At 45.7% G+C, this 26,111-nt stretch overlaps 1 protein-coding gene and 1 non-coding gene across 8 annotated transcripts in view; one reads left to right on the top strand and one right to left on the bottom strand.

The window, feature by feature from the left end:
• The first annotated feature begins 577 nt into the window (after nt 1-577).
• Nucleotides 578-26,111, top strand: part of NSD1 (nuclear receptor binding SET domain protein 1) — a 155,850-nt gene continuing 130,316 nt past the window's right edge. Inside the window, exons 1-3 of one of the 7 annotated variants that reach the window (XM_059698200.1) lie at nt 601-763; nt 2,696-2,809; nt 3,550-3,639. In XM_059698200.1, coding sequence (XP_059554183.1) covers nt 2,780-2,809; nt 3,550-3,639 — 120 coding nt within the window. In that variant the 5' untranslated portion in view covers nt 601-763; nt 2,696-2,779. Of the gene's footprint in view, nt 764-1,118; nt 1,244-1,338; nt 1,563-2,695; nt 3,640-26,111 lie in introns of those variants that run through there. The other 6 variants (XM_059698201.1, XM_059698198.1, XM_059698199.1 and 3 more) reach the window with 6 other exon arrangements.
• LOC132236221 (U6 spliceosomal RNA) lies at nt 21,744-21,850 on the bottom strand. The gene has a single exon (XR_009453187.1). It is a non-coding gene; the product is annotated as a U6 spliceosomal RNA (small nuclear RNA).

The following is a 26,111-nucleotide window of genomic DNA, read 5'->3' as shown; positions in this document are numbered from 1 at the left end:
CCCCCGTCCCGCGCGCACGCACCGACCGATGCTGCCCGCGCCCGCGGCCCGTGCCAGGCCCAGGCCCAGACCAGGCGCGGGAGGCGGTACAGGGATTAGCGGACCCCTCCCCCCGCGCTCCCCTCGCCCCGCCCGAGGCAGCGAGGACCCCTGGGCCTGGGGGTGGCGAGGGAGCCTCGTCCTGGCAGTGCCCGAACGGGGGACTCGGCCTCCCTGCGCGGGGGCCGCACCGCGAGGTGCGGGCGCGCTGTCAGGCTGCTGCCCAGCTCGGGTGCGAGGGGTGGGCTCCGCGCGGGGGTCGCCCGGCCGCCTCTCCCAGCCGAGGCCACGGCTGGGCGGGCAGTGCCCAGGCGGGTAACCCGAGCCGACCCGGCTCCTGGTCGCCGCTCACCCCTCAAGGCCGGGCGAGGGGGAGGGAGCGGCATGGGGGGGAGGGGGAAGGGCAGGGGTGGTGGGTGAGGGGCTGTGGGCCCGCAGGGCCGAGTCCCCGGCCTGTCGGCGTGGCTCTGCGGCGGCTGCTGGCGGCGCCCGGGACGAGCCGGCCCCAGCCAAACGGGCGTCGGGCCTGCGGCAGGAGGGAGCCTGGGCGGCACGGGCTGGGCTCGGGGAGGCAGACCCGAGCTGCTGCCTCCATTTTGTTTCCTGCTCAGCTTGGTCTGTGGTGGTGGTGGTGTGGGTTTGGGGTGCGGCCGGGCACGGGGATCACTTGCGGCCGCGCCTGTTCGGGGCCTGAGGCTTCGAAGACCCCAGCCCGAGCCCCCAGGTGAGCCCCGCGGGGGGAGGGGGGGTTGCCTTGGCCTCGGGCCGAGCCGAGCGGGCTGAGGGCAGGTGCCCAGTGGATGGGGAGCCTGGGCGATAACCTAAGATGGAGGCCGGGACTGACGCGGGCCCGAGCAGGGCTGGCGGGGCGGTCAGACAGGCCTCAGCCGGGCCAGTTGCCGCCTGAGTCGGGGCTGGGGACGGGTCGGGTGCGGGAGCAGTGTGCAGCCTGGGGCCGGCGCGGCGCCCCGAGGTAGGTGCGGGGACCGGAGTACCACCCACGACGCCCGTAGGCCCCGACTCTCCAGGGAGGCGCGCGAGGCTCCGAGGGAGCCCGCCCCAGGCCCCGCCCGGGCTGCGGGCCGGCCCGTAGGCCCAGGCTGCGAGCGGTCGCTCCGGGGGAGGGGAGGGGGCTGCAGCGACGGCTCCGCTGATTGGACGGCGCGCTCGCGAGCCCGACTTCACCCGCCCTGAACCCCGAAGCGTGAGGCTAGGGGGCGCGCGCGCGGTGGGGGCGGGGGGGGCGCGCGCACTCGGGGCCCCGGCCGCACGCGGGCGGGTGCGAGGCGCTGGGTCGCACGCGCCGCCGCGGGGGCGCGCGCGGTGGGGGTGTGAGGCGGAGGAGGTGGCGGAGGACTAGGCCGGGGCAGGTCGCGCTCGCTGCCTTCTCCCCTGAAGAGAGACGCGGGGGGAGGGGGGGTGCGGCGAGCGGCTCCGCTCTCTCCCCACCGCTCCGCTCGCGCCCCAGTGTAATGAGGGTCACCCCCTCCCCCCAGCCGGCCCGGGAGGGGGCACGGGGCACGGTAACTAGTGCACTGGGGTGGGCGGCGGGCAGGCGTGAGGAGGGAGGAGGCGGCCGGGCGGGGAAGATGGTGGTGGTGGTGAGGTGAGGGGCGCGGGGGAGGACCGGGCGCGGCGCGGGGTTGGTGGCCGGCGGCTTTGCAGCCGCGGGCCCCCTTCCTCCTCGTTCACTACCAGCCGGGCTCAGGCCTACCCGGCCGGCTGCTGCCGCGAACTTCCTCCCGGCACGGCCCGTGCTCCGCCGGCCTCCCGCGCGCACCTCGGCCTCCGCCGCCCCTCGGGTAGACGGCCGGGGGGCACCGGGCCCGCTGCCCTCCGGCGGTAAACTTTGCTCGCTGCTGAATATTGATGAGTGCGATCGGCTCGGCCCGGAGGTGCTACGGCGGCTGCGGGAAGGAGCGCGGCCTGGGCCGGCGGCGGCGGCGTCGGCAGCAGCCATGTTTGTCAAGCTGTAGCAGCAGCTGCTGCTGCCCTGACTTGGCTTCACCGGCTGCCTCCGTTTCTCTCCCTGCGGCGTCCCAGTCTCTGGGACCTGCAGCCGTGGACCGAGTTGGCCTGCAGCCAGGAAGGCGAGCTTCGGGGTGCACCCACCCGCTTGGGCCGGCTGGCCTGCGGCCTGGGGACGGCCGTAGCAAAAAGGCTCTGGCGCCGGCTGGGCGCAGGGTGCAGCGCTATTGTGACCGCTGAGCAGAGGGAGCCAGGAAGGGGGTGGGGGGGGACCTTTTTGTGCAGCATCTGGGACCCCGCTCTCGAACCTCCTATCCCCCTCCCTTCCGGAGATCGGCCGCTAGGTCCTCAGCGAGGGAGGGAGACGAGGATTCCTATTTTGAGATTTTGGGAATTTGTACTGCCAAATGGATTTGGATTTTAGTTCAGCCCTACTGTCCGCCAGTCTGCAGTGCAGGAAAAAGGGACGGGTTGTTTCCATGTGGCAAGATCTGCCCAGCTCCGGGAAGATGGAGTTTGTGGAGGCTCACCAAGGCCATTTTTCTATCATCAGCTGGGGAACTTTTCTGCCCTTGGAAGTGGAGCAGAAAGACATCGAGGCCACTAGGCCTTGAGAAGTGGCTGCCATTTTGAAGATAAGTCCTATGATTTGTTAACTCAGATTAATTGCTGTGTTTTTGGATTCCAGGTTGATGTTGGCGCAGGATGGATCAGACCTCTGAACTACCCAGAAGAAATTGTCTGCTGCCTTTTTCCAATCCAGTCAATTTAGATGCCCCTGCAGACAAGGACAGCCCTTTCGGTAATGGTCAATCCACTTTTTCTGAGCCACTTAATGAGTGTACTATGCAGTTATCGACTGCCAGTGGAACATCCCAAAATGCTTATGGACAAGATTCTCCATCTTGTTACATTCCACTGCGGAAACTACAGGATTTGGCCTCCATGATCAATGTAGAGTATTTAAATGGGTCTGCTGATGGATCAGAATCCTTTCAAGACCCTGAAAAAAGTGATTCAAGAGCTCATTCGCCAATTGTTTGCACTTCCTTGAGTCCTGGTGGTCCAACAGCACTTGCTATGAAACAGGAACCCTCTTGTAATAACTCCCCTGAACTCCAGGTAAAAGTAACAAAGACTGTCAAGAATGGCTTTCTGCACTTTGAGAATTTTACTTGTGTGGACGATGCAGATGTAGATTCTGAAATGGACCCAGAACAGCCAGTCACAGAGGATGAGAGTATAGAGGAGATCTTTGAGGAAACTCAGACCAATGCCACCTGCAATTATGAGCCTAAATCAGAGAATGGTGTAGACGTGGCCATGGGAAATGAACAAGACAGCACACCAGAGAGTAGACATGGTGCAGTCAAATCGCCATTCTTGCCATTAGCTCCTCAAACTGAAACACAGAAAAATAAGCAAAGAAATGAAGTGGACGGCAGCAATGAAAAAGCAGCCCTTCTCCCAGCCCCCTTTTCACTAGGAGATACAAACGTTACCATAGAAGAGCAATTAAACTCAGTAAATTTATCTTTTCAGGATGATCCAGACTCCAGTACCAGTACATTAGGAAACATGCTAGAATTACCTGGAACTTCATCATCATCTACTTCCCAGGAATTACCATTTGTAAGCAGTTTTTGGTACAACTTAAATATATACATTAATGTATATATACAGGCAACTTAAATGGAAACATAAGTAATTGGTTTTTGGTTGCTTATTTCACCGCTTAAAGCCTGTTGCTAATGATAAACTTTTTGGGGAAACATTACTTTGATTTTTAAATTTATCTCTATTGTATGAGTTTGGTTCTTTCTAGATTTTCCCAATTAACTCCTTTGAGGACTAAGTTAAACTTTTAAAGGCATTTGATTTAGTTCAGATCTAATTTTTCAAGGTAGAGGTATACATTTGTTTAACTTTTTTTGTGTTGTTTTGGCTTGCTGGTATTATGAGTTATAGGAGAACCAATTAATTACCTGGTGTCCTGTTTTCACGTAGAGCACGGCTTATTTTCTTAGTTAACTCTTGCTGAGTGTTGAAGTGCATTTTGTGCACAAATTGAAAGTAACTGAGTTGAACTTCTTGGACATCAGTCCAATTTTCCCAATAACAAATGTCTCTGAAATACTATGTCAAGATTTAACTGGAATTTTATGGTATGTGATGATTGTGTTGAGTGCATTAAGTAATTCACTGTACTATACCATGTAGCCCTGCTGTTCTTTTTTTTTTTTTCCATATATTTATTTATTGATTTAAGAGAGGAAGGGAGAGGGAGGAAGAGATAGAAACATCAATGATGAGAGAGTCATTGATTGGCTGCCTTCTGCAGGGCCCCCACTGGGGACCAAGCCCGCAGCCTGGGCATGTGCCCTTGGCCGGATTAGAACCTGGGACCCTTCAGTCTGCAGGCTGATGCTCTATCCACTGCGCCAAACTGGCCAGGGCAGCCCTGCTGTTCTTTAAAGTTACAAAAGGAGATGTGAGTGTGTCACTTTTGTTTCTATTGATTCATATGTATCTTAAATATGCTTTGGTATTTCTTGTTTTCTTAGCTTGGTACTTATAGATTTAATAATTTTGTTTTGGTAGTTATCTTGAGTCTGTATTATTCTAGATAATTTTTAGAGTCGATAAGCTGTGTTGGCAACCTGTTGGCAGCTCAGACAAAATCGTTTTTTTTCTTGGGTTCACATAGACATTTATATATATCATATATATATATGTGTATGTGTATATATATATATATACACACACATACATACAGGGTGGGGCAAAAGTAGTTTTACAGTGAGTACAAGTAATATAGTTTTTTTTGTATTCTTACTACTACTTTCTATAGTTTGGCTTTTGTATTTACATAAAAACCTAGAACAAATGGTGGAGATAGATATTTCTCTAGAAGCATACAAATAGAAGTAGAAATCTCATTGTTGGTTCTCATCAAAGAGATACCAGTGGAGTATTGGTTCTGTTAAAAACAATTGAAAATATTGGAGCCAGTATTTACTCTGTATTAGGTCCTGTGCTCAGGGCTGGAAATTTTAGAAAATCCTTAGCAAATGTTTGTCTTTTATTCTGTCTGTAGTATTGTGATAGAATGAGATTCTCTTGGCGAAAGTAAGAGTAGTTATTAGGATTGTAAGCCCCATGTCTGGAATTAGATAAAGACACATAATTCAAGATCATATTGTCTGTTGTTTTGTATAGCTAGCTGTAAGCAGACTGTTTGGCTCCTCTGATAAACGAGCAACCTCTTCAGCTTATCTTTATGTGCTTGCTCTTCAGTTATTTTCTTTGCATATAGTAATGTGAAATGCTTGTCATTTTAGTTAATAATCCTGACCTGGTGCTTTTATGTTTAATTGGGTTGATATCTTCTAATTCCTGCCAGTGTACATATACTATCTATATAAACTACTATGTACATTGTAGGTACTAGATTAAGTCTTTTTTTTTAATTGATTAAGTTATTACATATGTGTCCTTATCCCCACATTACCCCCTATTTACCCCCTATCCCTCCCACTCATGCCCTCACCACCCCTGTTGTCCGTGTCCATTGGTTAGGCCTATATGCTTGCATATAAGTCCTTTGGTTGATCTCTTCCCCTTACCCCCACCCTGGATTAAATCTTTAAAATTTTTTTATTTATTGATTTGAGAGAGAGAAGGAGGGAGAAGCATCAATTTGTTGTTCTACTTATTTATGCATTCTTTGGTTGATTCTTGTATGTGCCATGACTAGGGATTGAGCCTGCAACCTTGGCGTATGGGGACAATCCTCTAACGAACTGAGCTTACCCAGCCAGGGCTTGGATAACATCTTGAAGGATAGTTGGTCCCCAGAACTCCAAGTTTAAATAGGCAGTACCTTAGTTCATTAAGTGCTTTGGTCTCTATTGTCTCATTGGGTCTTCATAGCCTCTTAGTAAAAAAGAGATGCCATGGAAGACGTACAAGGGACTTGAGGTTATTGGAGACAGTACTGAAACCCTTGAAAGATAGAATTAACTGAGTTCTTTTGGCTTTCTCTCTTTTCCTTTTCTCTCTTAGTGACTTCTGAAGGTCTCTGACACCTGTCTGTGCCTGAAGTAACTTATAGTTGTCTCACTAGGTTGATTTGCCAAGTTGTTTGTTTTCTATTCTTACTCACTTAGATATTTTATGGAGAATTTGTACTATGGTGGTACTCATGAATTTGGTGATCCTCAAAGTTCTTAAAATGTAGCTAGTTCCAGGATGGTCTGATGTACATATACTGGTGATCTTCTATCTAAAGAAGAGGACCACTAAAAATGATTCCACTTAAAATGGGGACTAACTTCTCATAAGTAGACAGGGAGAAAAAGAATTATTTAGGATTTCATATTGAAAAGTAAAATTAAAAATTATAAAAATAAATTTTTTAAACCTTTATCAAAATTTTAGTTACGATGGCAACTATCCTATATAATAAAAGGATAATATGCAAATCAACTGAATGGCAGAATGACTGGTCGTCACTATGATGCGCACTGACCACCAGGGGGCAGACACTCAACATAGGAGCTGCCCCCTAGTGGTCAGTGTGCTCCCACAGGGGGGAACGCTGCTTAGGTAGAAGCCGGAGGGCAAATGCAACGGTGGCGGCGGGAGCCTCTCCCACCTTCTGCAGCAGCGCTAAGGATGTCTGACTGCTGTCTTACGCCTGCTCCCTGGGCCTAAGCCGTCAGTCCGACATCCCCCGAGGGCTCCCTGACTGCGGACTGCGAGAGGGCACAGGCCAGGCTTAGGGACCTCCCCGAGTGCACGAATTTCGTGCACCAGGCCTGTAGTTTGTTATAAGGGAAGAATCAAATAGATTTTTAAAAATTTTGTCCAGTGAAATTTATACTAATAAAAGAGAAAAATGGTAATTGGCGTACGACGATACCCTTTTCATTGGCTAATCAGGGCTATATGCAAATTAACTGCCAACTAAGATTGGCAGTTAACTGCCAACAAGATGGCGGTTAATTTGCATATGTAGGCACAATGCAGGGAGGCGAAAGGGAAAGCAGGAAGAAGCCCCCTGCCACTGACAGTGATTGGAAACCCAGGGGGGAGCTAAGAGCTGGGGGGGCAGGGCCTTTGCCCTGCCCCCCAGCCATGATCAGAGAATCAGGTGCCTTTTCCGCCCTGGCCAGTGATAGCAGGAAGTAGGGGTGGAGCCAGCGATGGGAGCTGGGCACCGTCGAAGCTGGCAGTCCCAGGAGCTAGGGGTCCCTTGCCTGGGCCTAAAGCGAAGCCCACGATCGCGGGGCCACTGCAGCTGTGGGTCCCTGCTGCCCGGGCCGGACGCCTCAGCCAGAGGCTTCCTGCAGGGGCAGGGGCGGAGCCCGTGCGATCGCGGCACCCCCCCCCCCGCTGCCACTGCAGGTCCCCGCTGCCCAGGCCAGACGCCTAGGCCAGAGGCGTCAGGCCTGGGCAAGGGGCCGATCCTGCGGTTGGAGGGTGATGGGGGTCAACGCCTGAGGGCTTCCCAGTTTGTGAGAGGGGGCAGGCTAGGCTGAGGGACACTCCCTCCCCGTCCCCCCCCCCCCCACCCAGTGCACGAATTTCGTGCACCGGGCCCCTAGTTGTACAATAAAGAGATGACATATGTACTTTAATTTTCTTCATTTTCTCATCATGATCATAAGGACAATAAGTTCTTTTTTTAAAAATATATTTTTATTTATTTCAAAGAGGAAGGGAGAAGGAGACAGAGATAGAAACATCAATGATGAGAGAATCATTGATCGGCCGCCTCCTGCATGCCCCCTACTGGGGATCGAACCTGCAACCCGGGCATGTGCCCTTGACCAGAATTGATTCCGGGACCCTTCAGTCCACAGGCTCTATTCACTGAGTGAGCCAAACTGGTCAGGGTAGGAAAATAAATTCTTAGAAAAATATTTAAGGACTTAACCAGTTTTAGTGAGGTTTTCTTTTTACAAATGTTTACTATGGAAAATTTCAAGCATATACCAAAGAAGAGAGAATAGAAATGCCTGTGTACTCCACCCAGCTTCAAGAATTACTGCCCTGTCCGGTGTGGTGCAGTTGGGTGGAGAGTCATCCCATATTCAAGAGCAGTGGTTGCCAACCGGTGGTCCACAGACCACTGGTGGTCTGTGAGGTCCAAAAGGTTGGCGACCGCTGCTCCAGAGGATGGTGGGTCTGATTCCCGGTCAGGGCACATACCCAGGTTGAGGGTTCAATCCCTAGTGGGGTCTGAAGGCAACCAATGAATGTTTTTTTTCTTCACACAGATGTTTCTCTCTCTCCTTTTTTACAATTATTATTTTTAAATTGTTTTAGAGAGAGGAAGAGAGAGAGCAAGGGGAGGGAGAGGGAGAAACAGAAAGAGAGAAATATCAATTTGTTGTTCTACTTATTATGCATTCATTGGTTGATTCCCTGTATGTGCCCAGACTGGGGTTTGAACCCACAACCTTGGCATGTTAAGAGGACACACTAACCAGCTGAACAGACCGGCCAGGGATCTTTTTTATTTACATTGATTTGAAGAAACATGGCATGTTTTTGCTAGATTTGTTTGTGGTTTTACCCCTTGTAATTGATTTGCACTGTTATACTAGTTAGTACTTCATTAGGTGGAGATAGACACTATATATTGTCCATGGGTGGATGTTTGAAAAGAGACTTCTTTATTGCCATTTAAAAACAGGTATTTTGGTGTTTTAATAATATTTACCTTGTACCAATCTTGGGGATACAGAAAATATTCACAAACCACTCCCTGTATTAAGTTCTGTGCTATTGATGTTTAAGTGGTTAAAGAAGATGTGTGTAGAGATATGAAATCTAGAGTAGTCAAGGCTTTAAGGAAGAAATGGAACTTGAATTGATTTTGGGCTTGGTTGGATTTGGTTTAGAAGGGTACTTTGGATGTGGAGAATTAAATGAACATAGTATTTTTAGAAGGTGCTTGATGGATATTAGTTTGGTAGGTTGGGGGTAGTTGGGTAATAGGGCATAGAAATACAGACTCTGGCATTTTGTATTGATGTGATAGGAACTGGGAACCAGCTAGGGGTTTTAGTTGAGAAATGATATGAAATCTGTGTTTGAAAAACTTGGACTGGGGAGAGTAGAGGCAAGATTAGGATGTAGGAGTCTGTTGTGATAGTAATTACATTTAAAATTTTATTTTTATTGATTGATTTTTTAGAGAGAGTGGAAGGAGGAGAGAGGAGACAGACATCGATCTGCTATTCCATTTATTTATTTATTTTTAATTAAAAAAATTTTTTTTTTTTTTATTGATTTCAGAAAGGAAGGAAAAGGGAGAGAGAGACAGAAGCATCAATAATGGGAGAGATTGGCTGCCTCCCGCATGCCCCAACCCGGGGATTGACCCTGTAACCCAGGCATGTGCCCTGACCTGGAATTGAACCACGGCCTCTTGGTTTTCAAAGGTTGATACCAACCACTGAGCCAGGCCAGCTGGCCTGCTGTTCCATTTATTCATGCATTACTGGTTGATTCATCTACGTGCCCTGACTGGGGATTGAACCTGCAACCTTTGTGTATCGGGATGATTCTCCAACCAACTCAGCTGCATCAGGGCTACAATAGTAGTTAAAACTTAAGACTTGAGCAGAGTCAGGAGTAGAAAGAAGGGGTAAATACATTAATATTATTTCTAAGGGGGAAATTGACAGCCCTTTAGGGATTGCCTGGATTTGTGGAAAAGTGGAGCTGGGATTTGAGAATAAAGGAGAGGAATGGGTGTAGATGATGTCCAAGGCTTGTCTTGTTGTTGCCTGATCCTATCTCCACACCTCTCAGGTTCTGCTCTCTATCTGACTCTCCTAGCTGTCGGACCTTGTTTTATTCATTACTTATTCTTCTTCCTCTGGGATCTTTGTTCTCTATCTTTCCACTACATCACTTTTTCTGCCCCAAACTGGATGACATTATTCTAAAGGGACCTTCTTCTTCTGTCCTATAACCCTCCAATTATCTTTCCCCTTTACTGGTGCATTTCTTAGAAGCGTTGTCTACTTATTTACCTCTCCTTAAAGCTCTCTGGATTGGCTTCTGTATCCTCCACTCAACCAAAGCTGTTCTTTCATAAGTCACAAATGATACTTCCATACTTACCCTATTAGATTCGCAGCATTTTCACCACTACTCCTTTAAACAGTTCATTTTAAGTCCTTGCTCTTGTCCTCTTTCCTTAATTCTCTGCAGTATCGTCCACTTTCATTGATTCACTTTACTGCTACTCTGCTGTGAAAACTCTCAACTTCGAGCTTCAGACCAAGAAATCTAATCGCCAATCCAGATTCTTTTTTATTGCCAAGCATTTGTTTCTTTCTGTGTTAATGATGGCATCATTCCTTCTGTTCATTGCTGGAAACCTTGGAGTCACTTATTCACTTAAATGATTAAAACATATTTGAGTGCTTCCTCCTTGCTAGGCATTGCTAGTATAAAAGAAAGGAAAGACTTAGTCTGTGGGTTTATTTTTTCTTTTGAAAAAATATTTTTATAGCCCTAGCTGGTTTTGCTCAGTGGATAGAGCGTTGGCCTGCATACTGAAGGGTCCTGGGTTTGATTCTGGTTAAGGGCATATGCCCGGGTTTCGGGCACGATCCCCAGTAGAGGGCATACAGGAGGCAGTTGATCAATGATTCACTCTCATCGAGGTTTCTCTCTCTCTCCCCCTCTCCGAAATCAATTTTATATGTTATGCCTTGATCAGGAAATCGAACCATGACCTTCTGTTTCATAGGTTGACTCTCAAACACTGAGCCATACCGGCTAGGCTACTTTGTGTTTTTAAGGTACTTTACTGTGTGGAGAAGACAAGTGTAAGCAGTGACAGTACAGAATACTTAGTGGTCTTGTAGGTGTTACAGAGGCAGTACTGTGGGAGTGTGAAGGAAGGTATGCCTGGAGTAATCAGGAAGAACGTCACAGAGGAGTTATATATAATTTGAGCAGAGACATGCCCGTGTGTAACAAGGAATAGCATATGCAAGTGTCAAGAAATTCTTTGATAGGAATCTGGGAGGAATGGGATTGTCAGGAAATAGGGTATAAAGATAGGCCTTATATGCCATGCTATAGAGTTGAATTTTTATGTTATTTCTAAATTATATTTATTCCTTTAGTCTTTTCATGTCTTCATTCTCATTCTGCTAGGAGTCTTTATCACTGGTCTTCATATAGTTTTTTTCCTGTCTATTTTTCTTATACATAGTCACCTTTGACCTCTGAAATAAGAAATAGTAGGTCTGTGCTTAAAGACTTATCTTTAGTGCCTTACTTCTCTCCCCATTTGCCTACCAAATAAAGCCAAATTCAGCATCCTGACCATTCCAAATCTCATGCATGTGTTTACCCAGGGCATCTTGGGTTAAGCCAAACCCAATTGTTAGCGGTGCCTTGCTCTACACTGTTTCCTCACTCATGCTTTTATCTTCCTGGTTTGATTCATGTTTGCGTCTTAGCAGTGTGTAGCATGGTTTCTTCTTTGTATTAGAGATCATATATTTGTTGAGTAAAAAAAAAGAATGAATGGTGCTATTATAGAACAAATTGGATAGGGAAGTAATTTTAAGTTAGGAAGGTGATGAGTGGAATCTCAGCTCTCATCCTCAGTGTACCAATTTTAAAATTTAAGATATTTTTTGTTTTGATCTCCTTATGCACTCAATTTCTAAGGCCTTTGAATTTGAGCTTCTTAACATCTCTCAAGCATTACTTTTTCTCTTCATTTTCACTTTTAATCCCCTAATCCTATCTAATAAAAGAGAAACATGGTAATTAGCCATACCTCTGCTACCCTTCCCATTGGACAATCAGGGCGATATGCAAATTAACTGCCAGCCAAGATGGCGGCCGGCAGCCAGGCAGCTTGAAGCTAACATGAGGCTTGCTTGCTTCAGTGATGGAGGACTCCAACGTTCCCCGCCTGCCTTGCCAGCCTCTGAGCTTGCAGTTTGAAACATTGTTACAAATATAGAAGCTAAACAAAACCCCAGAAACATGATTTCAGCCAGCGGGGATCTCAGAGCTGGAGTTGATACAGTGTTTTGATTATAGAACCCAAACAAACCAGATACCTGCTTTCAGCAGCAGAGGCCTCAGAGCTGGAGCCAGAGCTAAAGCTGGCCCAGAATAAAAAAAAAAGAAAAAAAGGAGCAGTTGGGAGCTTCAGTCACCCGCCAGCCTGAAAACAGCCCTCAGCCCCTCACCCAGACTGGCCAGGCACCCCAGTGGGGACCCCCACCCTGATCCAGGACACCCTTCAGGGCAAACCAGCTGGCCCCCACCCTGCTCTTTGCTGCTCGGCACCTGTGCATGCAAATTAACCCGCCATCTTTGTTGGGTTAATTTGCATACCCACCCCTGATTGGCTGGTGGGTATCGTGAAGGTATGGTCAATTTGCATCGTCTTTTTTATTAGTGTAGATGTTATATTTAGTCTTATGAGAAACTACCAACCTGATTTCTAGAGTGAGTGCCAACATTCTCACCAGCAGTGTTTAAGTGATCCAATTTCTCTGCATCCTCACTATCATTTGGTGTTGTCACTATTTTGGCTATTGTGACAGTTATGTAATGATATCTCATTACTTTTTTGTTTTGTATTTTATCCTCACCAAGGATATGTTTATTGGTTTTAGAGAGAGAGGAAGGGGGATACAGGGAAAAACCTTGATGTGAGAGAGAGACATCGATTCACTGTCTCCCCACACACACCTAACTGGGCCCAGATTGAACCTGCAGCTCAGGTATGTACTCTTGACTGGGAATTGAACCCATGACCCTTCAGTGCTTGCGACCGATGCTCTAATCACTGAGCAACATTGGCAAGGTCCTCATTATCATTTTAATTTTCATTTTTCTGGTAGGTAATTTGAACATCTTTTTGCGTGCTTATTCGCCATCTATATCTCCTCTTTGATGAAATATATTTGCATATTTTGCCCTTTTTCTAATTGGACTGCTTGATTTTTTTTTTTTTTTAAACTATTGAGTTTATTTTTTTTAATTTTTTTGAATTACAGATGCTCCCATTTCCTTCACCCTGTTCCCGCATCACACCAGGGTTTCACCACCCTATTGTCTGTGCCTATCGGTAATGCATATATTCATGTAAATCCTTTGGTTAATCTCTTTCCTCCCCTCCCTTTTTCCTCTGAGATTCATCAGTCTGTTCCAGGTTTCCATGCCTCTGTTTTTTTGTTTTTATATATATATATATTTTTATTGATTTCAGAGAGGAAGGGAGAGGGAGCGAGAGATAGGAACATCAATGATGAGAGAGAATCATCGATTGGCTGCCTCCTGCACATCCCCCACTGGGGATTGAGCCCACAACTGGGCATGTGCCCTGATGGGGAATTGAACCGTGACCTCTTGGTTCATAGATAGATGCTCAACCACTGACCAACACTGGCCAGGCTCCAATGGGAATTCTTATTGAAGATACTTACAATATCTGAGGGGAAAAAGGAGTATTAAGCATTTATTTGGTAAATAAATAATCTGGAGTTTGGATGTTCTATACTTCCTATTTTTAAATTTTTCCAAGATACCTTTTTTAAGCATGGACTTTAAAAAATCAGACTAATATCTTACATTTGTATCATTTTGCATAAGAATGTTTTAGTATTACAACTTTGAATATATTACTTACATAATTAAAAATTTAAGAACGGTAGTAACAGCATTTTAAAAATCAAGATATGCCCTAACCCAGTTATGGCGAACCTTTTGAGCTTGGCGTGTCAGCATTTTGAAAAACCCTAACTTAAGTCTGGTGCCATGTCACATGTAGAAATTTTTTGATATTTGCAACCATAGTAAAACAAAGACTTATAGTTTTGGTATTTATTTTATATATTTAAATGCCATTTAACAAAGAAAAATCAACCAAAAAAATGAGTTCACGTGTCACCTCTGACATGCGTGTCATAGGTTTGCTGTCACTGCCCTAACCAGTTTGGCTCAGTGGATAGAGTGTCGGCCTGCAGACTGTGGGGTCCCAGGTTCGATTCCGGTCAGGGGCATGTACCTTGGTTGCGGGCACATCCCCAATAGAGGGTGTGCAGTAGGCAGCTGATCGATGTTTCTAACTCTCTATCCCTCTCCCTTCCTCTCTGTAAAAAAATCAATAAAATATATTTTTTAAAAAATCAAGATATAACTCATTGAAAAATCCATCCTCTTAAAAGTACAGCTCACTCTGGCTCATGTTGCTAGGTGGTTAGAATGTCAGCTGATACATCAAAGGGTCATGGGTTCGATTCCCAGTCAAGGGCATGTACCTGGGTTGCAGGTTCAATCCATGGCCCCGCCTGGGGCATGTGTGGGAGTTAACCAATTGATGTCTTTCTCTCTCTCTGTCTTTCCCCCTTCCCCCTCCCTCCCTCCCACCACCTAACTCTCCTTCCACTCTTTCTAAAAATCAATTGAAAAAATATCCTTGGGTGAGAATTAACAAACAAAAGGTAGAACTCCATGGCTTTAGCATATTTACAGAGTTGAATAACCAAACCACTATCTAATTTCTGAACATTTCCTCACCCAAAAAGAAACCCGTAGCTCCAGTCACTCTTCATTCTTCTCCTCTCTTAGTCCCTAGCAACCACTAATGTACTTTCTGTTTCTGGATTTCATATACATGGAATCTTAATAATCTTTGGCATTTTGTGTCTGACTTTTTTTAAAAAATATATTTTTATTGATTTCAGATAGGAAGGAAGAGGGAGAGAGAGATATGAGAGACGTATGTGTATGTGTATGAGAGAATCACTGATCAGCTGCTTCCTACTTGCCCCACTCTGGGGATTGAGCCTGCAATCCGGGTATGCGCGTTGATGGGGAATCGAACCGTGACCTCCTGGTTTATAGGTTGATAAGCAACCACTGAGCGACACCTGACTTCTTTAGCATAATGTTTTAGGTTTATCCATGTGGTTGTACGTATAAGTAGTATAAGTACTTAATTCCATTTTATTATCAAATAATATTCCATTGTATTGATAATACCACATTTTGTTTATCCATCAAATCAGTTGATGGACATTTTGGCTCTTATGAGTAATGCTATTAACATGCATTTGTGAACAGGTTTTTTGTGTGAATATATGTTTTCAGTTCTATAATCTCGGACTGTTATTGCTGGGTCATATGGTGACACTGTTGAACATTTTGAGAAACCTCTAGGCTGTTTTTGCACACTGGCCGCACTATAGTACAATCCAGTTATCAATGTTCTTCATGTTCTTGCCAACACTTGTTTTTTTAAGTTATTCTATTGAGTGTGAAGTGTTCCTGTATCTCATCCTGCTTTTGATTTACATTTCCCTGATGACTAATGATGTCAAACATCTATCCTTTCATGTGCTTATTGAGCATTTCTACAGCTTCTTTTTTATAAAAATATATTTTATTGATTTTTTTTACAGAGAGGAAGGGAGAGGGGCAGAGTTAGAAACATCGATGAGAGAGAAACATTGACCATCTGCCTCCTGCACACTCCCCACTTGGTATGTGCCTGCAATGAAGGTACATGCCTTTGACTGGAATTGAACCTGGGACGCTTGAGTCCCCAGGCCAACGCTCCATCCACTGAGCCAAACCAGTTAGGGCTCTACAGCTTCTTTGGAGTCTATGTAAATCCTTGGCTTATTTTTTTAAAAATTGGGCTACTTTTGCCCTGGCTGTTGTTCCTCAGTGGTTAGATCGTTGGCTCACACACCAAAGGGTCTTCAGTTCAATTCCCAGTCAAGGCCACATACCTGAGTTGTGGGTTCAACCCTGGCCCAGGTCAGATTAGGTGCGGGAGGCAACCAATATATGTGTCTCTTTCATATTGATGTTTCTCTCTCTCATAGATGTATCTCTTTCTCCCTCCCCTCCACTGTCTACATATCAATGGAAAAAATATCCTCTGGTGAGGATTAACCAAAAAGAAAAAAAAAGGTTGGGTTACTTTTTATTGTTGCACTAGAGGCCTGATGCATAAAGATTTGTGCAAGAATGGGCCTTCCTTCCCCTGGCTGCCGGCACCTCCTTTGCACCTTTCCGCCTTCCCACGCTGCCCAGAGGCCCTGACCGGCTGGGGTGGTGTGGAACGCCTGTGTCCCACCCCGCCCCGCCCCCAGCTGCTTGGCACCTGTGTATGCAAATTAATCCGCCATCATTGTTGGGTTAATTTGCATACTTCTGATTGGTTGGTGGGTGTCACAAAGGTACAGTAAGTTTTCATCTTTCTCTTTTATTAGTGTAGATTATAGTAGTTTACATAAGGATATAAGTTGTTTACCAAACTATGATTTGCAAATATTTTCTTGTATTCTGTGGGGGTTTTTTTCATTATCTTTTTTCTAAACATGTTTTATTGATTTTAGAGAGAGAGGAAGGGAGAGAGAGAAAGAGATAGAAACATCAATATTGAGAGAAACATGGATTGCCTGCCTCCTGCTCGCCCCCTACTGGGGATCCAGCCCACAACCTGGGCATGTGCCCTGACCAGGAATGCAACTGGTGACCCCTTCATGCATGGGAGTATGCTCAACAAACTGAGCCACACCAGATGGCAGTTTTTTCATTTTCCTGAAGCACAAAGGTCTTTAATTTTTTATTCATTCATTTATTTTTTCTTTGTTAATTCTCAACCTGAGGATATTTTTTCCATTGCTTTTCAGAGAAGTGGAAGGGAGGGAAGGAATGGAAGAGAGAGAGAGAGAGAGAAAGAGAGAGAAAGAGAGAGAGGAACATTGACATGAGAGAGACACATCGATTGATTGTCTCCTGCACGCTCCCAGATAGGAGTGAGGGTGGGCAGTGAACCTGCAACCCAGGTACGTGCCCTTGACTAGGAGTCAAACCCTCAACCCTTCCTTGCTTGGGTTGACACTCTAACCACTTAGACACACTGGCAATGGCAAAGGTTTTTAATTTTTATAAAGTCCAATTAATATGTTTTTTTTTCTTTGCTTGTTCTTTTGGTAATCTACCCAAGAAACCGTTGCCTAAATCCTTTATGATTAGGAAGATTTGCTCCTATGCTTTTTCCAAAAAGTTACATATTTAGCTCTTACATTTTGAGCTTTGATCCATTTTGAATTTTTGTTGATGGTGTAAGGTAGGGGCCCAGTTTATTATGCATGTGGGTATCCAGTTGTACAAAAAAGGGATATTGAGATTGTGCTGAATCTGTAGATCTTTTTGGGTTTTATTGTCTTAGTGGTGTCTTCAGTAAGGGAAATTGGGATACCTTCCTATTTATTTAGGTATTTTTTGAACATCTCAGTGGTGTTTTGTAGTTTTCATTGTGTAAGTCTTGCATTCCTTTTTTAAAAAAATTGATTTTAGAGAGAGGAAGGGAGGGAGAGGGAAAAGAGAGAGAAGGAGAGAAGCACCGAGGTATGTGCCCTGACCAGGAATAGAGTCCACAACTTTTTTTTGGTGTATGGGATGATGTACCAACCAACTGAGCCACCCAGCCAGGCCTTGTGCTTCTTTTTAAACATTTATTCCTAACAATTTGGTTTGATTTATTCATTTGTTTTTAAGATTTTTTTTATTGATTTCAGAGAGGGAATGGAGAGGGAGAGAGAGATTGGAACATCAATGATGAGAGAGAATCATTGATTGGCTGCCTCCTGCATGTCAGGCTGTGCCCTTGACTGGAATCGAACTCAGGATCCTTCAGTCTGTAGGCAGATGCTCTTATCTATTGAGCCAGACCAGCTAGAGCTTATTTATTCATTTTTTTAATCTTTAATTTCTTTATTGGTTAAGGTATTACAAATGTGGCCTCATCCCCCCCATTAACCCCCAACTCCCCCCCCACCCACACTCATGCTCTCATCCCCCTGTTGTCTGTGTCCATTGGTTTGGCTTATATGCATGCATACAAGTCCTTTAGTTGATCTCTTCCCCTTACTATTCATTATTTTTTTTAAATGTTTTTATTTATTTTATTACTAGAGGCCCACTGCACAAAAATTTGTGCACTCGGGGGGGGGGGGAGGGGGGGGGTCCCTCAGCCTGGCCTGTGTCCTCTAGCAGTCTGGGACCCCTCGGGAGATAACGACCTGCTGGCTTAGGCCTGCTCCCGGGTGGCAGAGGGCAGGCCCAATCCCTAGGTGCAGCCCCTGGTCGGGCTCAGAGCAGGGCCGACTGGGGAGTTGGGGCGCCGCCCCCTGTCACACTCAAGGCAGGGTCGATGGGGAGGTTGTGGAGCAACCCCCTGTCACACACAGAGCGGGGCCCATCAGGGGGGTTGGGGCTCTGTACCCTGTCACGCACAGAGCAGGGCCCATCAGGGGGTTGGGGTGCTGCCCTCTATCACCCACAGAGCAGGGCGGATCAGGGGGTTGGGGCGCCGCCACTCTCACACTCAGGGCAGGGCTGATGGGGAGGTTATGGCTCTACCCCGTCACACACAGAGCAGGGCCCCTGGGGGGGGGGAGTTCCCCCCTATCAGGCACAGAGCAGGGTGGATAGGGAGGTTGTGGCCCCGCCCCCTGTCACACACAGAGCCGCAGGGCGATCAGGGGGTTTGGGTGCTGCCCCCTGTCATGCTGATTCCAGTGCCGGGAGGCCTCACGGCTCCGCTGATCCCGGTGCTGGGAGGCATATTACCCTTTTACTATATAGGGTAGAGGCCTGGTGCACGGGTGGGGCCGGCTGGTTTGCCCTGAAGGGTGTTCTGGATCAGGGTGGGGGTCCCCACTGGGGTGCCTGGCCAGTCTCGGTGATGGGCTGAGGGCTGTTTTCAGGCTGGGGGTGACTGAACTCCCAAACGCTCCTTTTTTCCTTTTTTTTTTTTTTTTTTTTAATTCTGGGCCAGCTTTAGCTTGAGGCTTGGCTCCAGCTCTTAGGCCTCCGGCTGAAAGTAGGTTTCTGGCCTTTGCTTACAATGTTGCGAATCTGCTGGCTGAAGTTGGGCGTATTTGTTACAATGTTTCTTAAACTGCCCGCTTAGAGGCCTGCAGCCGCAGGCGGGGAACGTTGGTTTCCTCCGTCACTGAGGCAACCAAGCCTCATCTTAGTTTCAAGCTGCCTGGCTGCCGGCCGCCATCTTGGCTGTCAGTTAATTTGCATATCTCGCTGATTAGCCAATGAAAAGGGTATCGGTCGTATGCCAATTACCATGTTTCTCTTTTATTAGATAGGATTTTGTTAATCCTCACCTGAGGGAGGATATTTTCTATTGATTTTTAGAGAGAGTGGAAGGGAGGGGCAAAGACAGAGAGAAACCTCAGTGTGAGAGAGAGACCGATTGGTTGCCCTCGGCACAGCCTGAGGAGGGCCAGGGATCGAGCGTGCAACAACTAAGGTGCCCTTGACTGGAATTGAACTTGGGATCCTTTAGTCCATGGGCCAGTGCTCTATCCATTGAGCAAAACTGGCTAGGGCTATTTTTATTGGTTGAGAGAGTGAGGAAGGGGGGGGTGGGAAACATTGATGTGAAAGAGAAACATTGATCTGCTGCCTCCTGTGTACCCCTTACTGAGGTTCAAATCTGAAAACCAGGTATGTGCCCTGACCAGGAATCCAAACCAGCCACCTTTCCGTGCATGCCATGATGCTCAATCAATTGAGCCACATGTTTTTGGATGGTTCATTGTTAGTATATAGAATGCAATGGGTTTTTGTATATTGATTTTGTAATCTTGCTGAACTCATTTACTTTAGTTATTTTTTATTTTGTAGGACTTTTCTATATACAAGATTATGTCATTTGCAAATAGAGTTTTTGTTTTTTTCTTTCTAATCTTAATATTTTATTTCTATTTCTTGCCTAATTTTCCTGGCTAGAACTTCAGTAGGGTGTTAAATAGTGAAAGTGGACATTCTTCTCTTATTACCGATCCTAGCAGTGGTTGGCAAACTCATTAGTCAACAGAGCCAAATATCAACAGTACAACGATTGAAATTTCTTTTGAGAGCCAAATTTTTTTTTTAAATATATTTTATTGATTTTTTTACAGAGAGGAAGGGAGAAGGATAGCAAGTTAGAAACATCGATGAGAGAGAAACATTGATTCAGCTGCCTCTTGCACGCCCCCTACTGGGGATGTGCCCGCAACCCAGGTACATGCCCTTGGCCGGAATCGAATCTGGGACCCTTGAGTCTGCAGGCCGACGCTCTATCCGCTGAGCCAAACCGGCTAAGGCGAGAGCCAAATTTTTAAAACTTAAACTATATAGGTAGGTACATTGTTATTAACTTAGTTAGGGTACTCCTAAGGCTTAGGAAGAGCCACACTCGAGGGGCCAAAGAGCTGCATGTGGCTCTCCAGCCGCAGTTTGCCGACCATGGTTGTTGGGGTCCTGCCCCAGCAGGTTCAGGGATTCCCATAGGTGTGGACGGAGTCAGCGAAGAATGAAGGACATGGAGGCAGCGTTCAGTTGATCAGCATAGTAGCCAGGTTCTTTTTTTATTGTCCTGTTACATCTACATGTTTATACCATTTGATCCTATAAGCATGCCTCTATAATCACATCATGGTATGTTTTGGGTAACGTCTTACAGTTCCTTGTTTCTTATCTGACCTTTGCCAAAGATCCTGTCTCTATCTAGTTCTGTTGATTTTAATCTTGTCTAGGTTAATCTCTGTGTTCCATTACAAGGACTATTCCAAGGTCACTGCTCTACTGATAGGCCACAAGGAAGTGACTGAGGAGATTATCCTACCCAGTAAAGGTTATGTCCTCCCAGCCTCGCTGCTTGTCTTCCCTGGGATTACCCCGTGTCGGTGGATCTCCAGGGGTGTAGGCTTTGGTGCTTTCCCTGGTGGGCATACCCCTGGGGATGTGGGCCCAACAAGTCCCAAATTTATTGCCAACAGTCTTAGTCCAAGTTCTTCATAAGTAGTACATGGTATTTCTATAACACTAGGGGGATTTACTGATTTATTTTCTTCCTTAGTCCTGTTAATCCCTAACCTGGGGAAACAGCCTTTCTCGGGGAGGTGGTCCTGTTTAAAACACATAGCGCTAAGAGGGGGAGCAAACCATATGCTATATATGCCAGGTCCCTTGAAACATAAGCTGTGCAGATGTTTCTTCGCTGCAGTGACTGTGTCAAGCAGCAAGGGTGGTCCGGCTTCCAGCACACAGTCCTAGGGGGAACACATTCAGTTTTTCACTATTAGGTATGATTTTGTCTGTGAGATTTTACTATGTGCCCCTGATCAGATTGTTGCATGTTTTTTATCATGAAAAGGTGTTAGGTTTTGTCAAATGTCTTTTCTTTAAAAAATTTTTTTTAAAGTTAATATTTATTGATTTTAGAGAGAGAGAGAGAGAGGGAGGGAGAGAGAGGAAAGAGAAAGAACAAGAGAGAGATATATCAATTTGTAGTTCCACTTATTTATGCACTCATTGGTTGATTCTTATATGTGCCCTGACTGTGGATCAAGTCCCCAACCTTGGCATATCGGAATGATGCTCTAACCCAGTGGTTGCCAACCTTTCAGACCTCACGGGCCACCAGTGATCCGCAGGCCACCGGTTGGCGACTGCTACTCTAACCAACTGAGCTACCTGGCCAGGGTTCTATTTTTTTTCAGATTAAAAAAAACCACGTTTATTGTTGAGAGGATTACAGATGACACCCCCTGTACCTCCCTCTTCACCCCGCCCCAAGCCTTTACCATCCTATTGTCTGTGTCCATAGGTAATGCATATATATGCATATAAGATCTTTGTTGTTTTTTTAAAATATGGAATGCTTCACAAATTTTCCAGGCATCCTCACACAGGGGCCATGCTAATCTTTTCTGTATCGTTTCAATTTTAGTATATGTGCTGCTGAAGCGAGCACAGGATCTTTGGTTTAACTCTCCCTGCCCCCCTACCCTCTGGGGTTTGTCAGTCTGTTCCATGTTTCCATGGCTTTGGTTCTATTTTATTTATCAGTTTATTTTGTTCATTAGATTCTGTGTTCATTTATTTTTATTTTTTGATATAATTGTTTATAGATACATATTTCTTGCCATTTTATTGTTTCCTCCTCCTCCTCCTCTTCTTCCTCCTTTTCTCTTTTTCCTCCTCTTTTTCCTCTTAAAGAATACCTTTCAACATTTCATGTAATACTGGCTTGGTGGTGATGAACTCCTTTAGCTTTTTCTTGTCTGTGAAGCTCTTTATCTGACATTTAATTCTAAATGATAGCTTTCCTGGGTAGAGTAATCTTGGTTGTAGGTCCTTGCTATTCATCACTTTGAGTATTTCTTGCCACTCCCTTCTGGCCTGCAAAGTTTCTGTTGAGAAATCAACTGACAGTCATATGGGCACTCCATTTTAGGTAACTAATTGCTTTTCTCTTGCTGCTTTTAAGATTCTCTCTTTGTCTTTAACCCTTGGCATTTTAATTATGATGTGTATTGGTTGGGCCTCTTTGAGTTTCTCTTCTTTGGGACTCTGTGCTTCCTGGATTTATAAGTCTATTTCTTTCACTAGGTAGGGGAAGTTTTCAGTCATTATTTCAAATAGGTTTTCAATATATTGCTCACTCTCTTCTTCTGTCACCTCCATAATTTGAATGTCAGTATGCTTGAAGGTATACCAGAGGCTCCTAACACTATCTTCATATTTTTGGATTCTTTTTTCTTTTCTGATTGGGTGTTTTTTGTTCCTCATATTCCAAATCGTTGATTTAATTTTCAGAATCTTCTACTGTATTGTTGACTGCCTGTTAATTATTCTTTATTTCAGTTAGTGTATGCTTAATTTCTGACTGGTCCTTATTCATGTCATTGATGTTCTCACTAATTTCCTTGAAATTCTCACTAAGATCCTTGAAAGTCTCACTAACATCCTTAAAGCTCTCATTAGGCTTCTTGAGCGACCTTATAACCATTGTTTTGAACTCTTTATCTAGTAGTTTGTTTGCTTTCATTTTATTTAGTTTTCTTTATGGATATTTCTTCTGTTCTTTTATTTGTGACATGTTGCTTTGTCTCCACATTTTGGCTGCTTCCCTGTGATTGTTTCTGTGTACTAGGTAGAAACAGTGTCTCCTATAATTAGTAGAGTGGCTTTGTGTAATAGGTGTTCTGTAGGGCCCAGTGGCTCAGGTAGTAGCTGACTTTGTACCTCCTGGATGGCCCCTGAACCAGTACACCTGGTGGACAGCCTCAGACCATACCAGATTACATCTCTACACATTCACAATCAACACACTCAAGAGGCAGACTCAGTGAGTACCAAAACCCCACTGAAGCCTGCCTTGCTCCATAAGGGTATAGTTGCAGCTGATCTTCACAGCCAATTGGGCTGGGGCTCAATTCCTCCCAGTGACGCCAACAGCAATAAAGGCTTAGTTACAAGACTGTACACATAGCCCACACAGACGTGTCTCTCTCATGTGGGTGTTTCTCTCTTTCTCTCCCCCGCTTTCACTCTCTCTAAAAATCAATGGAAAAAATATCCTCGAGAGAGAATTAAAAAAATTAAATTTGGCCCTGGTTGTTTTGCTCACTGGTTATAGCGTTGATCAGCAGACCGAAGTTGTGCAGAGTCGATTCCTGGTCAAGGGCATGTACCTGCAGGTTCCTCCTGACCCCTGTTGGGGCATGTGCAGGAGGCAACCAATTTGTCTGTCTGTCTGTCTGTCTGTCTCCCCCAATCCTTTCCCTTCTCTCTACAAAAAATCAGTTGAACAAATATCCTTAGGTTAGGATTTAAAAAAAAAAAAAGTTTAAAAAATCCTCCCTTTGCTATTCCTCTGTGAGGTGTATGTGTGAGCACGCATGCCACGTCTCTGTCCCACCCTGGATAGGCTCTCTGTCCTCTTTTTTTTTTTTTTTTAATTTCATTAAATCTTTATTGTTCAGATTATTACATTTGTTCCTCTTTTTTCCCCCCCATAGCTCCCCTCCACCCAGTTCCCACCCCACTCTCTGCCCTTACCCCCCCACTGTCCTCATCCATAGGTGCACAATTTTTGTCCAGTCTCTTCCCGCATCTCCTACACCCCTTTCCCCCGAAAGAATAGTGAGTCCATTCCCTTTCTATGTCCCTGATTCTATTATAATCACCAGTTCATTCTGTTCATCAGATTATTTATTCACTTGATTCTTAGATTCACTTGTTGATAGATGCATATTTGTTGTTCATAATTAGTATCTTTACCTTTTTCTTCTTCTTCCTCTTCTTAAAGGATTCCTTTCAGCATTTCATATAATACTGGTTTGGTGGTGATGAGCTCCTTTAGCTTTTCCTTATCTGTGAAGCTCTTTATCTGACCTTCAATTCTGAATGATAGCTTTGCTGGATAAAGTAATCTTGGTTGTAGGTTCTTGGTATTCATCACTTTGAATATTTCTTGCCATTCCCTTCTGGCCTGCAAAGTTTCTGTTGAGAAATCAGCTGACAGTCGTATGGGTATTCCCTTGTAGGTAACTGGGTTTCTTTCTCTTGCTGCTTTTAAGATTCTCTCTTTGTCTTTTGCTCTTGGCATTTTAATTATGATGTGTCTTGGTGTGTTCCTCTTTGGATTCCTTTTGTTTGGGGTTCTTTGCGCTTCCTGGACCTGTAGGTCTATTTCTTTCACCAGGTGGGGGAAGTTTTCTGTCATTATTTCTTCAAATAGGTTTACAATATCTTGGTCTCTCTCATCTTCTGGCACCCCTATAATTCTGATGTTGGTACGCTTGAAGCTGTCCCAGAGGCTCCTTACACTATCTTCGTATTTTCGGATTCTTTTTTCATTTTGCTTTTCCAGTTGGGTGTTTTTTGCTTCTTCGCGTTTTGAATCTTTGACTTGATTCTTGCGCTCCTCTGGTCTGCTGTTGGGTGTCTGTATAATATTCTTTATTTCAGTCAGTGTATGCTTAATTTCTAGTTGGTTCTTTATCACAACATCGAGGGTCTCATTAGATTTCTTGAGGATCTCACTACATTTATCGGCGGTCTCACCAGCCTTTTCGAGGGCCTTACTAAGTTTATCGACAGCTTCTAGACAGTTCTTGAGAGACCTTAAAAGTGTGGTTTTGAACTCTATATCTTCCATTTCTGACATTTGCGTCCTGTTTCTTTGTCTCCGCATTTTTTTATCTTTTCTTGGTGCACCCCCTAGTGGTCTTTGTGCGCAGTCTTGTAGTTAAGCCTTGATTGTTGTAGTTAATACTAGGGGGATTTGACCTCCAGGCCAACTGGCTGTGAGAATCAGCTATGTCTGCAGTGGGAAAACTTCTGTCCTCTAGGGAGGTGCTAGTCTAGCCTTTGCCTGAGGCTATCTGGCAAATGGCTCTGGTAAGGGCTTGGGCGGGTCGCACAGGATCAACAGAGCGGGTGGAGGGAGCAGTTATGGCTGCTCTCAATCCTGTGCCCAGAGGCTCTGCCTCTCAGAGTCCCAGCAACCGCTGCAAACCTCGGAGAGAAAGCTGCCCTCGCGTTCCGACCGATGCCAGACAGTTCCGCTTCTCCCGTTTGAGTCTGGGTCCCTAGGGACTCGCCCAGAACTGGAGCTCAGAATCTGAGCCTCCCTCCCGATTGAAAAACGACAACCGCGCCCTCAGCTACCAGCCCGCTCCGCCCATACCTCCGCACCTTTGTATTTTCCGCACTGCGCCTCCTCTGAGTCTCGTATGCTGTTCTCTTTCCTTCTAGTTGAAGAATTTCCCCTCAGCCAGTCTTCCTGTGGTTCTGGGTGATGTCCGTTCCGTCTTTTAGTTGTATTTTTGAAGTGGTTGTTCGAGGCAGCTAACTCCGGTGTTTACCTATGCTGCCATCTTGGTTTTTTAGGATCTCTCTGTCCTTTATACTTCCCAAAGGCCCTTCTGAGTTGGCCTGTAGGGTGTGGGGAACCCCCTGGGCAGGAGGCAGGGCCACAAGTTAGCAAGAGGATCTCCCGCTAGGTCCCTAAGCAGAGCCTCAGGGCCACTGATGCCCCCTGAGCCCCACGCTATGGCCAATGGGACAGTTGTGGTGGCATCGTAGCCTGGCTCAGGGCCTGGGTGGGATCCCCCAGCCCCTCATATATTGACCACCCCCCATGTGTTTGTAAATACTCTGGCATCCTTTGGCCCTGAGGAGTTTTTTAAATTTGTTACTTCTCTAATCATGACAATTGCTATAAA

The sequence above is a fragment of the Myotis daubentonii genome, chromosome 5 (genome assembly GCF_963259705.1).
Source record: "Myotis daubentonii chromosome 5, mMyoDau2.1, whole genome shotgun sequence".
Classification (NCBI taxonomy): domain Eukaryota; kingdom Metazoa; phylum Chordata; class Mammalia; order Chiroptera; family Vespertilionidae; genus Myotis; species Myotis daubentonii.
Note: the sequence above shows the minus strand (reverse complement) of the source record. Positions and strands in the feature narration are given on the sequence as shown.